Genomic DNA, 17,329 nt, shown 5'->3' with positions numbered 1-17,329 from the left:
CTATTTGTGAACCAGTTCCTTCCTATCTCCCTCCTAAACCTAAACTTATCCAACTTCAATCCATTGCTAAGAGTCCTATCCTGCTCGGATATTATAAGAACTTTATCTATATCTCCTTTATTGATTCGTTTCACCCACTTAAATATTTCTATCATATCTCCCCGCACTCTTTGCCTTTCTAGGGAATGCAAGTTTAGTTTCTTTAATCTATCTTGATATGGAAGGTTTCTAAGTCCCGGAATAATTTTCGTCATTCTTCACTGCACCGACTCCAGTGAAGTGATATCCATTCTATAATAATGTCACCAGAACTGAACAGCATAATCAAGGTGTGGCCTGACTAGCACAAGATGTAGTTGCAAAATGACCTCCGCACTCTTATTACTTGCACTTCTAGATATAAAACCTAATACAGTCTCTCCTCGACTTACGACAACCCGGACATACGACAGCCATGGTCGTATAAAATATTTTTCACATGACATATTTTTGAGTCCCGACGTTTGGTCGTATTGTGATGCCGTACCATAGTTTGGGTTGGGCCGCCTCGTGGTGTACAGCATCCACATCATAGCCCGCTCAGTTGGTGTTTGGCCGTCGTTGTTGTTAGTGATCACACTGTGTACTGACAAAATTTTCGTTTGTAATTCCCATTAAAATGGGTGGCAAGCATATAAGTGAGAGTTCTCGTGGTGCTGAGAAGAAAAAGAGACAGTCAATTACTTTTGAGATGAAAATAATAATGCAATATGAAAATGGAAAAACGGTTGCGACCATTTCGCGCGGCCTTGGCGTCTCTCACTCGACGATACCAACAATTTTGAAGGACAAGGAACGAATTCGTGAGGTAGTGAAAGGATCAGCACCTATAAAGGGAACAATAATAACGAAAAAAAGACAAGGTCCTCTTCATGAGATGGAAGATCAGCTGCAAAAGCATGTACCCTTAAGCCTTTTAACCATACAGGCTAAGGCAAAAACCTTTTCGAAAGCCTGAAAGAGCAGGCAGGAGATCAGTGCGACCAAAACTTCAAAGTAAGTCATGGGTGGTTCTAAAGGTTTAAGAAATGTTACAATTTGCACAGTGTAAAGGTGAGTGGAGAGGCAGCAAGTGCTGATGTGGGTGCTGCCGAAGCTTTTAAGGAGGAGTTAGATGAAGTGATTGTGGAAGGGAATTATTTGCCTGAGCAAATATTCAATGTGGATGAGACTGGATTACTGTATTGTGGAAGCACATGCCTGAGCGGACATACATCCACAAAGAGGCAAAAACAATGCCAGGATTCAAGGCATTCAAGGACAGAATTACACTTCTGTTGGGGGGGAATGTTGCTGGTTTCAAGGTAAAGCCCTTCATGATCTATCATTCAGAGAACCCCAGGGTTTATTAAACATGTCAGCAAGCAAACACTGCCAGTGTTTTATCGCAGTAATAAGAAAGCCTGGATGACCTTAGCACTGTTTGAGGATTGGTTCATGACTTGTTTCATTCCACGAGCCAAGGAGTATTGTCTGCAACAACGGATTCCATTCAAGATTTTGCTGATTTTGGATAATGCTCTGGGACACCCACCACACCTGGACGACATGCACCCTGATGTTAAGGTAGTCTACATTCCACCTAACACTACCTCTATCATCCAACCCATGGATCAGGTGCTATTGCTGCTTTTAAAGCGTATTTATTTATGTACAACCTTCGCTCAGGCTATTGCTGCTACTGAAGGTGAGAAAATGCTCAGAGAGTTTTGGAAGGACTACAACATTTTGCAATGTACAAAGAACATAGCTGCAGCATGGGATGAGGTTACAGGTCAGTGCATGAATGGAATATGGAAGAAGGTCCTGAAAAGATATCTGAACAGTTTCAAAGGATTTAATGAACAAAAACAATTTCTGAGATAAATAACAAGATAGAAATTGATAATGAAGATGTTGGTGGAAAGTGTAGCAGAAGAGCTAAGTAACGAGGATCTTATTGAACTGGAGACACAGAAATTTGCAGAGGAAGAAGAGAGAAAAAATTTAAAAGAAGAACCTGCAAACCCCCAAAAAGTTTTCAGTGAAACAAATGGCTACTATTAATAAGGGGATGCAAATGTTTGAAGAAATGGATCAAAATGTTGAGAGTTTTGCAAAAGTTGACAGACTGATCCAAGATGCACTTGCTTGCTACAGGGAGATTTACAATGAAAAGGAAAGGCAAACTGTGCAGTCTAAATTGGACATATTTTTTAAGAAATCCTCCACTACTGTCTCCCCACACCCCATCACTGCTGCCTCTTCACTCCCTAAAGATGATCCAATACCTTCAACAAGCAAGTATGTTAGTCTGTCAGAAGAAAGCAAACTTTATGACCCACCCAGCTCTGTCTCCTCCTTTGCTTCATCGAATTAATGCAGTCTCCATGTTTAATTAAAAAAATATTGAGGCCCCGTGTGCATTCAGCTGACTACATTAAAGGTACTGTAAGTGCACAGTAACACTTAATTAATTTTTCATTATTGATTACTTTTACTGTAGTGTATTTTATTTTAGAATTTCTATGTATTATTTTCGCCTTTTCGACTTACGACCTGGTCGTCGGGACGGAACTCCGTTGTAGGTCGGAGAGACTGTACTCTGTTTGCCTTATTTCGAACATTAACGCACTGTTTTCTAGGCCGTAGGTCCGGGCTTACAAGTACCCCTAAGTCTCTTTCACAAGTCGACTTCTCTAGGTTGATGTTGTTAATGCTGTATTCATTGACAGTATTAGTTCTTCAAACATTACGTACACTGCATTTGCTCATGTTGAATTTCATTTGCCATTTTTCTGACCACTCCTGCAGCTTATTTAAAACCTCCTGTAGTGCATTTGCATCCTGCCCTGAATTAATCTGTCGCCCAATTTTGGTGTCATCCGCAAACTTGCTTATGTCACTGCTGATCCCAGTACAGTGGGGTATGCAATAACGAATGGATTCTACTACGAATATTCCTATAACGAATGGTTTTACCTATGAAATTGAGAATGCTACAATGAACGAAACTCCTACAACGATTTTTTTTTTGTTTTTTACTAATTTATTGATTTTTTTATTACAAGTATTAATGATATTCTTTATTTCAGGGGTTTATATGCATATTTATGCACTTTTTTACAATTTTTACAATTTTATATTATATTTTTCAGTGTTAAGTGGTTGTATTTGGGGGCCTGGAACGGATTAATCCTATAACGAACGAATGTTATAACGAACAAGGTTCTAGAACCAATTAGATTCGTTATAGCATACCCCACTGTATCTAGATCGTTTAAGTAGATTATGAACAACAGTGAGCCCAGTACTGACCCCTGGGGAACCCCACTGGTTACACAGCCCTACTCAGATTTAACAGCATCTACGCTGACCCTCCGTGTTCTATCGGTGAGCCATGATATTTCCAATTTAAAACTTTCCTCTCGATACCTTGAGACTTAACTTATCTCAGAAGCCTCTGATGTGGTACTCTGTCAAACGCTTTGCTAAAGTCTAAGTAAATAACATCATAATTTTCGCCATTATCTACTACCGTGAAGAATTCCCTAAAAAACGTCAGCAGATTTGTTAGACAAGATTTTCCCTTTGTAAACCCATGTTGAGAGTCATAGATTAAATTGTTTTTCTCTAAATGAGATCAGATGCTATTTGCTATACAGGGTAATTGATTCAAGAAATTTTCCCACTACTGACGTCAAACTAATTGGCCGGTAATTTGACGCTGATGCTCCGTTTCCCTTTTTGAATATGGGTACTACATTTGCCTGTTTCCACAACTCTCGCACAACTCCCGTGTCTAATGATTTTGTAAATAAATTTACGAGGGGTCCGCTAATCTGTTCCTTGCACTCTTTCAAAACTCGAGGGAAAATTTCATCCGGCCCTGGGGATTTTGTCTTCTTTAATTTGTTTATCTTCTTAAGAACTTCCTCTTTTCTGATAGTGATATTCTTTAATTTCTCTTCTTCATTTCCTCTAAATATCTGTTCCACCTCTGGCATTTCCTAGTGAATTTCTTCTGTGAAAACTGGTAAGAAGTAGCTGTTTAATGCTTTGCTTATTTTCTCATTATCATCGATCACTTCCCCTCTCTCTGACTTTAAAGGCCCCACTTTGTCCTTGACCTTTGTCCTATATACCTGGAAAAATTCCTTGGGATTCGCCTTGGATTCTCTTGCTTTCCTGATTTCGTAGTCCCTCTTTGCCTTCCTTACATTTTTTTAGCATTCATAGATAGTTCATTATACCTATTTCTAAGATGCTCCTACCCTCCCTTTAATTTCTTTTAAATTCCTTTCTTTATTCTTATGTCATGTTTAAGTTTTTTGGTCATCCACCTTGGCTCATTCTTATTTGACCTAATTTTTCTGTATGATATATTTTGTTCCAGAGCTTTACATCATATACTAGTGAATATATTATTGTCATGATCAATTGTTGTGTCGCCTGTGACCTCACCCGTTCCTACCGGGGACTGACCTGACTCTTCCCAGGCGACTTCACCTAGGTACCTTCTTAACCCCCCATAATCTGCCGATCGAAAGTCTGGGACTCTGACCATTGACATTGTTTTTCGTTTCCTAATTTCGGTAAACCTGATTTCTCTGTGATCACTATTCCCTAGTTCTTCCCCTATTGTGATATCTCTGATCATATTTTCTTTATTTGTTAATACATGTACTAGGTCTAATATATTGTCACCTCTAGTAGGTTCTGTAATTAGTTGTTTTAAATTTTTTTCCTGTACTACGTCTAGGAAGTCTTCAGATTTATAGTCACCTATAATGTTGTCCCAGTCAATATTTCTTTAGTTGAAATCCCCCATAATGCACAGGTTGTTGTATTTTGTTGCCCTACTCAATTCCCTGCCATAAGGGCTGAGCTGCTTCTTTCCCAGGGCTTGGGGGCCTGTAAATCACTCCCATGATTTGTTTTTCTCTTCTTTCCGCAATTTTTACCCATACAGACTCGGTTCCTATTTCACCCTTTATTGAATTATTAATACAACACTTTAATGTATCCCTGACAAAGAGTACGACCCCTCCCCCTTTCCTACCTTCCTTGTCCTTGTGAAAAAGGTTGTACCCTTCTATGTGGTACTCTGATAAAAAGTTCTTGCTCGCCAGATTCATCCAAGTTTCGGTGATTGCTATGATGTCTACATTCTCAGTACATACATCCGCACTCAGAAAGTCTATTTTATTTCTAACGCTCCTACTGTTTGTATAGTATACATTTAAACCTACCCTTCCCTGGTCCTGTTTTACCCCTTGTCCTGAGTAACCAATTTTACTCCCCAGCACATGCTTGTTTTTTTGTCTCCCACTTACCCTTACCTCTCTCTACTGGCCAACCCCCCCCCCCCCTTTGGAGTGACAATTTCACGCTCAAGGGATGCAGACAAGTGTACTTCGTCACGACTGTACAGGTAGTCGTTGCCATAGAATGGTTGCCAGTTATCAATGAACGCCCAACCATTGCTTAAACAATGTTTTTCCCGTCGGCAATTTATAGCAACTGCCCTGGACAGCCATTCACTCCCAACTCCTCTTCTAGGCAAGACACCACATACTATCGGTATCCCTCCCCTATCTCTAACTTTCCTTAGCTCCTCCCTAGGGAGGGAGGGAAGGAGGGAGCAGTGTGGAAGGGAGGGAGCAGTGTGAGGGAGGGAGGGAGCAGTGTGGAAGGGAGGGAGCAGTGTGAGGGAGGGAGGGAACAGTGTGGCAGGAAACGTTTATGCAAGATGCAAGACACCACCAGCCAACAGATTATGGTAGTTAGACTCAGTTTCAGACACAAGAAAAAAATATTTAGAAAATGTTCTAGTACGTGAATGACCAGAGACAGTAACATCAGCGATTAAGTACTTTAATGACCAATTATGGGTTAACTCCCCTTTATAAGTAGTTTCATTGTCAGTGGCTTTTTTCTAGTCCCTATTAAACACTTATAATGAGGTCCCCCCTGTACAAGAGATGACAGCATGTGTAAATGTGCTGGAAGTGGAGACGGGGACTGGCTGTTGCCTTGTTAGAAAGTTTCTTATTTATTCATTACAGTACAGTACTGATACATTATAAAAAAAATGTGTAAAAATTAAATGACTAAAATCACTAAATTTGGGGCTAAATCAGCAAAAAGATCAATAAACTAATGCTGTACCACTACCCGCGCTACCCTTGGTTTTCCTCGTAAGCCACAACTATGGTCCCATTTCAACCAATTGCGTAAGCGATAACCTCGCAAGCGAGACCCACGTAAAATGAGGCTCCACAGTACTGTATTACAAAACTGACTCCATACCGAATGAGTTTGTCGGCAGCTCTGGCATCTCCTAATGCCTCATCGAAGCGGTTGTCGACAACACAGTTGAGTATGGGGTTGATCTCTTTGATGCGTGCTATAAAGGACTTCACCACTTCTTCACTTGTCAACTGTAAAATGTATAAGAAGAAAGTTAATTATATTAACTACAAAATGTGTTCAAAGTAAATCCTCTCAATACTGGCTATTCCCAATCTCAGAAGCCTTTTGTCTGGATAACTGTGTGTAAAAATGTCTTGTGTGGAGTTGTAAAACAAAGCCAAAATTCAGTTTTATAATTAATGTTGTGAATGCTTGCTGGCTACCAAAGCCAGCACCCAAGCTCACACCTCAAGGACAGAGTTGCCAGTTGTATCCTGAACAAAATATTAGAGCAGGCTTACAAGTAATGACATCAGAGAGTGCCTCTGCCTTCTCACTCCCCATCCCCTTAGGTCTGTCCTTTATGACACCTGACATACACTCCTCACTCAGCTGAATACAAGCAGTCCCTGAGTTATGAACAGGTTATGTTCCTGGTAGCTGTTCATAAATCGATCTGTTTATAAGTTAGAACAGTGTTAGTTACAATAATCTCCCTGTTAGCTGGAATTTTTGGTCCCTGGATCTCACCAATAACTGGACATTATTTTTTAGCCTTCTGCAAAATTTGGGGCATGGGAACGAGTTTCCAAGGAAGAAATCATGCACATTTCCAAGAAAATCTCTCCATTCTGGTGCATGGTCTGAGACTGCACTGTGCTGTAAATGTTTTGCACCTGCGCAGTTCGATCAAAACATCATCGAGGGAAGGAAGTGCTAAACTTACCCCAAGGAGGTAAAAAAGTTTGGCGAGTGAGGATTATTTTTGATAATTACTCACTCATTGTTGGTGTTTTATGATTAAAAGGAATACAGTATTACCCCGCTTTACGCGGTTTCACTTAACGCGATTTCTCATATACGCGGTGCCTCGCCAGAACCGAACTTTCACTTAACGCGGATTTTTTCCACATATACGCGGGAAGCGGCGCGGGCACGATGCGCACAAGGTCGCCCAGTCATCAAAACATTACCGAGTTCTTCACCCGCCACCCACCACAGCCGGCCCAAGTCAGTGATAGTGATAATTATAGTGAGGATATGGACTTATATGGACTTTGAGGGGTTTGACAAAGAGGCCCTGCAAGCCTCTGTGGTGGATAGTGATACAATTGATACAAGTGATACAGGTGAGGGCCAATAATCTGACCTCTGCCTCAGAACCAACCCCCCATCCCCTTGTGCCCAGCCATCTTTTCTACTAATGTAAGTGTTAAAAAACCTAATATTATTGATATTTCTCTTAATTATTAATTGTGTGTGCATACCATCATAAAGTTAAGATAATATTTTTACTACAACATAGTTGTGTCATCAAAAAGTGGAGTTTGGGGGTCGGGCCAGTCTCTATTGGAATTAATCCCATATGTTCTGTTGTTCACTTAACGCGGTTTTCACATAACGCGGTACCCTGTGGGTTCAATTGACCGCGTTAAGCGGGGTACAACTGTACATTAATAACACGTTAACAGTAGTTACTTGAGAATTATTGCTAGGTTTGTTAATTTTTAAGAAACACTGACAAAAACTACCTAATTTGTATCCCTAACTACGAAGATAGCACCACAAATGGGAAGATACTTTACTTTCAGTAGTACAGTCGGCCCTTAACATACGCGGGTTTATAATACACGGATTTGCAAATACGCGGATTGCCCCACCGGAGGAATATTCTGTACATTGAAGTAATTGAAGTACATTCAAATCGCACGCCATTCAACTCGCGTGCGGCACCAAACACGGGACACCGCCCGCTCCCGCAACCTCACACACACACGCATAGCTCTCCCTCACTGTCAGTCAGTCTCGCTGTAACCACGCTTGTGTTGACATCAGCATTGTAGTTGCAAAAATATTACATTTCCGTGAATGTATTATATCAAGCACAGTATGAATAGAATATCGCTAATATAAGAGTATTTTAACCGAAAACTACTAAAAAAACGAGTAACATATCTTGAACATTGGAAGGTTAGGTAAAGTCTTTTGTTTTCGTCATGTATTTTATCCTATTTTACACTGAAATACATCACGTTTCAGCAAAACTACTATTTATTTCTGAGAATATATTCATTCAGGCACAGTTTAGGTAAAATATACATGTGTTGTAACATTTTTTTAATTGAAAACGATTCGAAAAACACGTACCCTCTAGCCCTGTTCAAGGAGAAGACTGGGAGGAGCTGTTTGGTGCTTAAGACGATGACAAGGAAAATGATTTTGATGGATTTTAATGAAAATATTCAGAAAGACCCTGGCACTATCAAGGAAAGTGGCTGCTGAAGGCTTACGGGACATGGCAGAGGACGAGATTAGGGAGCTAATTGAAGAGCACGACACTGAGCTGACCGAGGAGGATCTACAGGAGTTAGTAGACTCAGGCAAGGAAGAGGAAGCGAAAGGGAAAGAGGATGAGGAAGAGGAAGAGCACCAAGAAATAACGTTGGAGAAGTTGGGGGAGATGACCAGGAATATTGAGGCACTGAAAAATCTGGCCTATAGTATGGACCCCTCCATGGTGCGTGCCCTGAAATTCATGCGAGGGATGGATGACGTTTTTGCTCCATACAAAAACATCATGGAAGAAATGAAAAGAAAGAGACGACAACTCCCCATCACCATGTTCTTTGATCACAGAAGGAGAGATTTAACACCATCAATCACTGGCGGCAGTGAGGAAGCAGCTGAATCCACCGTCGCCCCCACTTCACCACCCATTATGGAACTGAGTGACGATGAGCCCGATGACCTCCGTCCTGTCGCCGAGGATAGGTACTGTACAGTAAAATGAAATTTTTATCTCTTTTTTTTAATAGCTTTTCTTGCCATGTTTGTTGTTTGTAAAAATTGCACAGCACAGTACAGTTCAGTACTGTACATAGGAAGTTGGAGGTGCAGTTATTCACAAAACATTTGTGTTCGTTGTCGGCAGTAGTGACGGGGAGGAGGCAGAGGGGGTGGAGAAGGCAGAGGAGGTGGAGGAGGGAGTGGAGGGAGCGAGTTGGGAGGAGTGGTGACCTTGGACGCGGGAGCAGGGACGAGTGGAAATGCCAGCCAGTACATTACGGGTGTATTAATTGTTTATATAGCTATTTTTGCATTTTAATATTAAATATTGTACATTACGTTTCAACAAAACTACCAATTATTTCTGAGAACATGGAAATGTAATATTTTTGCTGAAATGATGTACGTATTACAGTGGAAAGTGGGATAAAATTGTGACGAAAGCAATGACTTTCTCTTTCTTTCGTTCAAAAGATGTTATCGTAATCGCTTTTCAAATGGTTTTCAGTTGTGGGATTATAAGGCTAATGATGGGATAGAATATTATTGTAATACAGTACGAGTACAACAGTTTTTTAACTGAAAACCATTCGAAAAGCGATTACGGTAAAATCTTTTGAATAACGAAAAAAGCGAAAGTCATTGTTTTCGTCTTTCCACTGTAATATGTACGTCATTCCAGCAAAAATATTATATTTCCATATTTATTTCTGAGAATACCTATATTCATTCAGTCACAGTTAAGGTAAAATATACTTGTGATGTAACATTTTAATGAAAATACCAGGCATTTAGAAATACGGTATCGTAGTTTTGTTTTGTTTCAAATATAATTAACAAAGATTGATGTTTCAAATGTAATGAACAAAAATTTATGTACAGTATCTATAAATAAACTTTAAAAAATGAATACTTTATGTTTTACATCGTCCTGTGCTACCATACCATGGATTTGGCTACTTTGGGCTTGCTATGATGACGCAAGAGATCTGGCCTGGGCAACTGTACCGACACTCTCAGCTGGTGGTGCGTTGGTGCATCGTTTCCATTGTTTACTGGTAGTTACTGGTATACATTTTTCAACCTAACGACACTATTACCCGTTTAAAGGTCGGCCCCCAATTTTTTGCCAAATAATTTGGTCTTAAAAACTCGAACTACACACAGGTATATACGGTAAATAAGGACATGGGGGGGCCAGTTTTTTTTTTGGGGGGAGGGGGCAGCAAAAATACGCGGATATTTAACATTCACGGGTATCTCTGTTACGTAACCCCCGCGTATGTTAAGGGCCGACTGTAAATGAAATTGATAATATTATTGTCTTTTTGGCCATCCAGTGAATTTAATGACTCTAAGTTGACCGATTTTTACCAGTTAAGTTAGGTTACGTTAGATTAGTTAAGTTGGGTTAGGTTAGGTTTGGTTACATTGAAATTATGTTTTTTCAATTGCCAAGTTGGTGGATGATCTAAACAATATTTTTACCCAATTGATTATGAGTAGATCAAAATCATTAGTTTTGTTTTTTTTTTACAAATTCATACTCCGTAAAGTTCAAATGACAATCACTTCATGATAGATGTTTCACCCTATACACTAAAGCTACTTTATGTAAGAAGAAAAAATTAGCACCAAAATGTATTGTTTAATACCAAAAGAAGTCATTGATGATAATATTTAATAACAATAGTTCAGGTATTACATACAGTCTCTCCTCGACTTACGACCTGGTCATCGGGACGGAACCCCGTCGTAAGTCGAGGAGAGACTGTACGTACTACAATTTCATCTTTAAACTCCTTGTATCTTACCTAACCCACCTTGCTGCTCCACTCAATTATAGCTAGATGTAATATTTGTAGAAAGTAATCACAGGTATGACTCCCTTTACCTTTAATTGGTTTATTATTACAATTCTTGGATATTCAAAGATAATGAAATTATGAATCTTCAATAAATGTGATATACATTCTTATGATTACAACAGAAATATGTCAACTTGACTAATTAACTGTAATCAGAAATTAACTTAAGTGAATTTGTCATTAATCCAACCTTTAAAATATGAGACAGTATACTTTATTTTATGATAATTAAGTCAGTTTCCAATTAGGTTAAGTTAGGTAGGTTAGGTTAACATTTTGATGTAGATCATTAACATTTTTAAGGTGCTTATAATTTTTGTTCTATGAATTTCTCCCCCCCCCCCTCCAAAAAGGGTTCAAAGTTTTGGAATCACCATAACAATCTACATTAGAAAAAACAATACATTTTTTGAGTGTGTGTGTTGATTTTCAAACCAAACAAATGTGAGTTTCCATTGGAATTTTTTATTTTTATTTTTTTTAACAGACAAAATTACCCACAATACGTAGATGTTGGAAACTTATAAATATTAACCCTCATAAATAAAGATGTTTCAGAATTTGCAAATTTAACTAACACAATATTAATGACTTTATTTTCATTTACAGGTGGAGATATAGCTGATTATTCACCATTCACCAATACTGAAGAAATAAATTTTGGTATCATGATTCATGGGGAATTTTTCCGGTTCCAGGGAAGATTTTGGAATTTGCTACCTAGCCTAACCTCGGAATTGGTTCCCAGACTTAGAACAGAAAAATTTGGAGACTTTCCGTAAAATCCCCAAATTACTCATAGACCAGAAAAAATGCAGTTTCTGGAATTTTCTGAAAATATGCCTTAATTATTATTATTTTTTTTACACTCTGCATATATACATGGATATTACGTATTAATATATTTGTGAAATTTGTGGATGATTTTTCTTTTAAAATTATTTACACTTGATCATCTGCATATTATAACATATCCTGCTTTTAATAAAGGTTATACACCTAGACCCCGACTTACGACTACGTGGACTTACGACCGTCGGGACTTACGACCGCCTCAGATAGATAAAATTTTTTTTTTTTTAAATATTTACATTTTCTGTAAAACGTTTCAGTTGTGTAGTCTCATGTATAATTGAAGAAGGTGTGATTTATGTGCATTCAATGACTACATTAAGGTTAAGTGCTTAGTCTATATCCATTCTTATTATTTATTACTTTCATATGCTGTATCCGATGTCATTATTCATTACTTTTTGCTGTACTGTATTTCATTCTTCGTTGTTCAAAAAAAAAAAAAAAAAAAAAAAAATTTTTTTTTTTTTTATCTATATCGGACTTACGACCTGGATTTGGGTCCCTAACCCCGTCGTAAGTCGGGGTTTAGGTGTATTCTGAAATAAGCATTATCATTGTTTTCTTATCCTTATTATTATAACAGTTTATGTTAAACATTAAAAACCACCAGGAATATTTTGCAATTAACATTGCAGACTGTACTGATGATATTTTTAAACTATTTAATTATCATCTTGTTCTATGTTTGACATTATTAGTCTCTGATTAGTTGGTAGAATTTCATGAATATACCTACTGTATATGGGTTCCATGACATTTGCTCACAAGATGAACCTAATCTAACCTAACTTAACATGTCTTCCTTTCCATAATAGTTGAGTATATGCCTTGTAAAGAAATGTCTGCACACTAACTATATGAAGACTCTCTGGTGAGGATCCATATACAGTATTTACATGGAATATTTTTTCCATATAAAAGACCATTTAGGCAGCAGATACTTTTCTCCAACTGCTGGTTTAGTCCATGTCATTAACATATTGTATACATTTTTACTCCTGACATTGGGAAAGTGTTCATGTCTTGCTTTTTTGAAAGGGTATTTATCGCATTACTATAATCAGGTGGAGACAAGTAGGAAACATTATCCCTAAGTTTTCATATCTTGTAGATAACTGGCCTTTATACTTGTGTACGGTAATATGAAAGTAAAAATTTTTGGTACAAAGATAATTTCCTGTTTGATAGAAAACTAACAGTTATGGTGATATTTTTTCAAAATTTTATCCCAATTCATCTGAACAGTGAGTTCATCACTGTCATAACAAAATTATAATACCTAATACTGTACTTCGGTATATTCTACTGACTTCATCCACAGAACAGGCCATAGTTCTCTTTATTACACTCACCCAACCCCAAGTTGATGAAAAACTTATAACTTTATTGTTAGATTTAATAAGGATAAAGAAGAAAGGAGCAGATATTACACACTATTCCTACATTTTTATGGTTGTCACAGGCTTTATTTAACTATATTCACTGTAAATGATCGTATTTCATTCCCAGAATTGGCTTATAATCAAAGAAAATAGGAAAATGAGGTGTACCTTAGCTTGGGATTCAAGTTTTTTATGCTCGTAAATCGTGTAGCAAGAGTAAACGCTTCGTGCCACTGACAACGTTTTGAAGGTGCAAGCATACCAACCCCCAAGTCTTCCGCCAGTTGGTACACCTGACTACACTACGATGAAGTAGTAACAACAAACGAGAGTCGGGTACCACCTTGAAAAATCAAAAAAATTTTACTCCATTGTATTACGACCGCCGGGTTACCACAGCGTGGTGTACACCACGGCTGATCTTGCAATTGGCCCTTGGTTCTAGCCATACCAAGGCATAGGCTATTGGTTGAATATGCAAAAAGGTGGAGTCTGGGCAAAACTGTTTACTTGACCTCGTATTTGGCTTTCATTCCTGACAGATATCTACAGCTATACCATATTAATAAGGTCTATCTGCAAGTTTACTCAATCATAAAAAAATATTTGGACCATAAATGTGGACAATACAAATCTTCTATTTTGGTACAAATTACTTGAGAAGTTGTAAGAAGACAAAAGCTGCGTCTCTTCCATTCTGCGACAAATATAAACACACTCAAGCCTCTTCTTATCATAAAAAATAAAGTAAAAAGACAAATTGTAATATTGTACTTTAGTATGTTATGTACAAAACATTTTCTTCATTATTTGATGATAAAATAATTCTAACAAGCTTTAAGACAAAATATATTAGTTTTTTTATGCAATCGGGAAATAACGACTTACTATATCCGGGTTGAGCGTGTTACAGCAGCTAAGGAGGTCCTGTAAGTTATGGCCTCGAATACGGACTCACTATGGACTCACTCACGGAGTACATTAAAAAATATTTGTTTTCAGTACACCGATCGGAGACTGTAACTCCAGTTATGGGGTAAATGCTTTTGAGTATGCGGCCCCTGGCCTTCTGGGGGACACATATACACCCTACTGAGTTGCCTACACAACTATGAAATATGGCATGGGTTATAAAATAAATTGCAATCATCAGAGAGTGTAAAATAATTAAAGAAATGTAAAGAAAAGTTATAATGAAAAATGCCAAGCCCCTCCCCCACCCGAGGCAGCAGGAGAGGGTGGAACAAGTGGATAGGGTGGAGGGGCATATTATAATGCTTCTAATAGTGGCATTGTATGATTTCACTGATCTTTGGTCAATGAAATACTAAAGAATTGAAGAAAGGAATGCAAAACAAGCAATACTCAGCCAATGAGAAATAGAGTATGTGATATAATTCAAGAACATGTAGTGCAGTTACTATACTCAGTATGTATACTGGCTCATGTCCTCATGCAGCAGACCCATCGACTCTAGAGGGTCAATTATTGTCAAACATTTCTCTTTTCATGGTTATACTCCCCAAATTTTTCTCAACGGAACTACGCTATTCACATGGGTCACCTAAGACGAAGGAAAAAACGGAAGACCGGAAAAAAAACGAAGAAATCACATCCCTGAGAGTGGAACAGGAGAAGATACTGGTGCGTTGCCAAGAAACACGAAGTCTAGTCATGTGATTGCCTCCAGACAACTCAAGATGTTTATTTATAGCTCTCGGGCTCATAGATATTAGTGCAAATTTTAAGATTTTCAAGGACATTAATATACTCCCTAAACCCAGGTGTCCCTTAACTTAGCAGACGTTAATCTACGCCCCCAAACCATGTAAGGGTTAATAATAGTGTACAGTACTGTATTTTGTTTATTTCATTAATTTTTATTATTACAGGTTGTACCTCTCTAGTCCGGCATTCTGTGGTCCGGAATGATTTTAGTTTGTCCAATAGGTAGATAGGCAGATTATTATTATTATTATTTTTTTTTTTTTTTACTTCTCTGAATTATTATTATTATTAAAGGAGTATTAAATTTTTGCCCCTCAGGCCCCAATGTGGGTCAGTGACCTATGCCCGGGTGGGCTAATCCCCTTAAAAAAAAAAAAAGCCCCGGGAAATTAAGTTTTGTTTACATACGGCAGTTCGGCTGCACTCAATCTCTCTCTCTGCTTGTCTATCCCAGCCGTTACCAACACCTCTTCCCTCCCAGACCAGATATCCCTCCTCCTAGTCACAGGCCTGGCATTTGACATTATTAGGGACCTGCCACTCTTTGCCATAAACAGATAAAATGTACCGGGAACTTTCCCCCCCACACACTCATCATTCTCTCACTTTATGTAACTTGACAGAACCTATGACCCTTCAGGCTTTTACGCCCTTAATGTACGAGTCATAAAGGCAAGTATGAACTTTTCATACTTCCCTGTTGGGCGCTGTAAACGCTTCTGCGCTTCACCTTGCACAGGATGTAAGGGGGTGCCCAATAAACTCGCCCCCTCGGGGGCAAATCTGAAATCTGAATCTGCTTGTCTATACAGAGTACAACATTTAACCCTTCAATATATATGAGCAGTAAATAAGTGTTGCTTTCATATTCTTATGTAGAATAATGACGATATATTTTCACATGTGCGCACTTACATACGAGCAGTCTCACTTTTTTTTTACCATTAATGGTTAGCTACTTATATTGTTCCATTTATAAACATTAAATAAAATTACAGGTACTTTAAGCAACCATATTTATTTTTTACATTAATTTTACTACAGCTACAATCAGGGTCTTATTTTCTTCAGTTTTATATGTAGAACCAATCAGTCACTGGTTTCGTAAGTTTAACATAAACAATGCCGGCAGCCGTCTCGTCTCCTCTAATATTCCACGTATTATTAATAAATTGTATTGTTAATTTTGCACACACGTACATTAATTCAATAAAAACAAATTCAGAAACATTAATTAAAATATATATGAACAGTAAATTAGTGTTGCTTTCATATTCTTATGTAAAGTAATGACGATATGTTTTCACGTGTGCGCACTTACATACGCGATCTCTCTTTTTTCTTTACCATTATCGTTAGCTACTTCTATAGTTCCATTTATTACCATAAAATAACATTACTTAAAACAACCATATTAATTTTACTACAGCTACAACCAAGGTCTTATTTTCTTCAGTTTTATATGTAGAACCAGTCAGTCACTGGTTTTGTAATCAACAAAAACAATGCTGTCTCATTTCCTCGTGTGTTTTAATATTCTACGTATTATTAATGAATTTTATTGCTCATTTTGCACACATAAACATTAATTCAATAAAAAAGACATTCAGTAATAAACAATAATGTATCTTTTGTACATAAGAGAAATGACCCTGTTTACACGATTATGCACGTCGTCTGCACGTTGGCGGGCCGTTCAAACCCGTCGAAATTCAAGTTTCCGCCGTCAAAATTTTTATTTATTTATTTTTTTGTGTTCCAATAAAATACGTTAAGAATTAAAAACTCGCAGAATTTGAGAAGCTACTATACGACATTTAACTCTTCAATATGTCTTCAAAGAGACCATGATGCAGAGAAAGTGGTGCTAGTGCTTCCAGGCATAAGCACAAGTCACTATCTATCCAGGAAAAGGGTGAATTTCCATGGTCCGGCACCGGTCAGGTCCCGAGGTTGCCGGACTAGAGAGGTACAACCTGTATTTTATTAAATAATTTATGTTTGTAGGTACGATGCAGCTATCAAACAGGGAAGTACTACCGCCTGGGAAGATATTGGAAGCATAATGTGTTGTCTAATGGTAGACCCTGCTGCCATATGGCATCACGAAAATTGTGACCAAGTCCCAGCTTGCTGATATGTCTTTCTGCCTCATTACACACAATTGCAGGTCTCAATTGTTTCTCTTACTTGACAACACAACATACATATAGCATTTCTCACTATTGAATTTTTATTTTATTTTTGTATTTCTTTGTATTTCTTTATTATTATTAT

At 38.0% G+C, this 17,329-nt stretch overlaps 1 protein-coding gene across 1 annotated transcript in view; it reads right to left on the bottom strand.

Annotated features, from left to right (window-relative positions):
* The window catches only part of LOC121880307 (fatty-acid amide hydrolase 2-like), a gene marked incomplete at its 5' end in the record, with an annotated part of 288,336 nt that overhangs the window by 222,074 nt on the left and 48,933 nt on the right, over positions 1-17,329 (bottom strand). Inside the window, 1 exon segment of the mRNA XM_042387464.1 lies at positions 6,331-6,461. Within this exon segment, the coding sequence (XP_042243398.1) occupies positions 6,331-6,461 (131 nt within the window).

Source organism: Homarus americanus, unplaced genomic scaffold (genome assembly GCF_018991925.1).
Source record: "Homarus americanus isolate GMGI-L3 unplaced genomic scaffold, GMGI_Hamer_2.0 scaffold20930, whole genome shotgun sequence".
In the NCBI taxonomy this organism is placed as follows: Eukaryota; Metazoa; Arthropoda; class Malacostraca; order Decapoda; family Nephropidae; genus Homarus; species Homarus americanus.
Note: the sequence above shows the minus strand (reverse complement) of the source record. Positions and strands in the feature narration are given on the sequence as shown.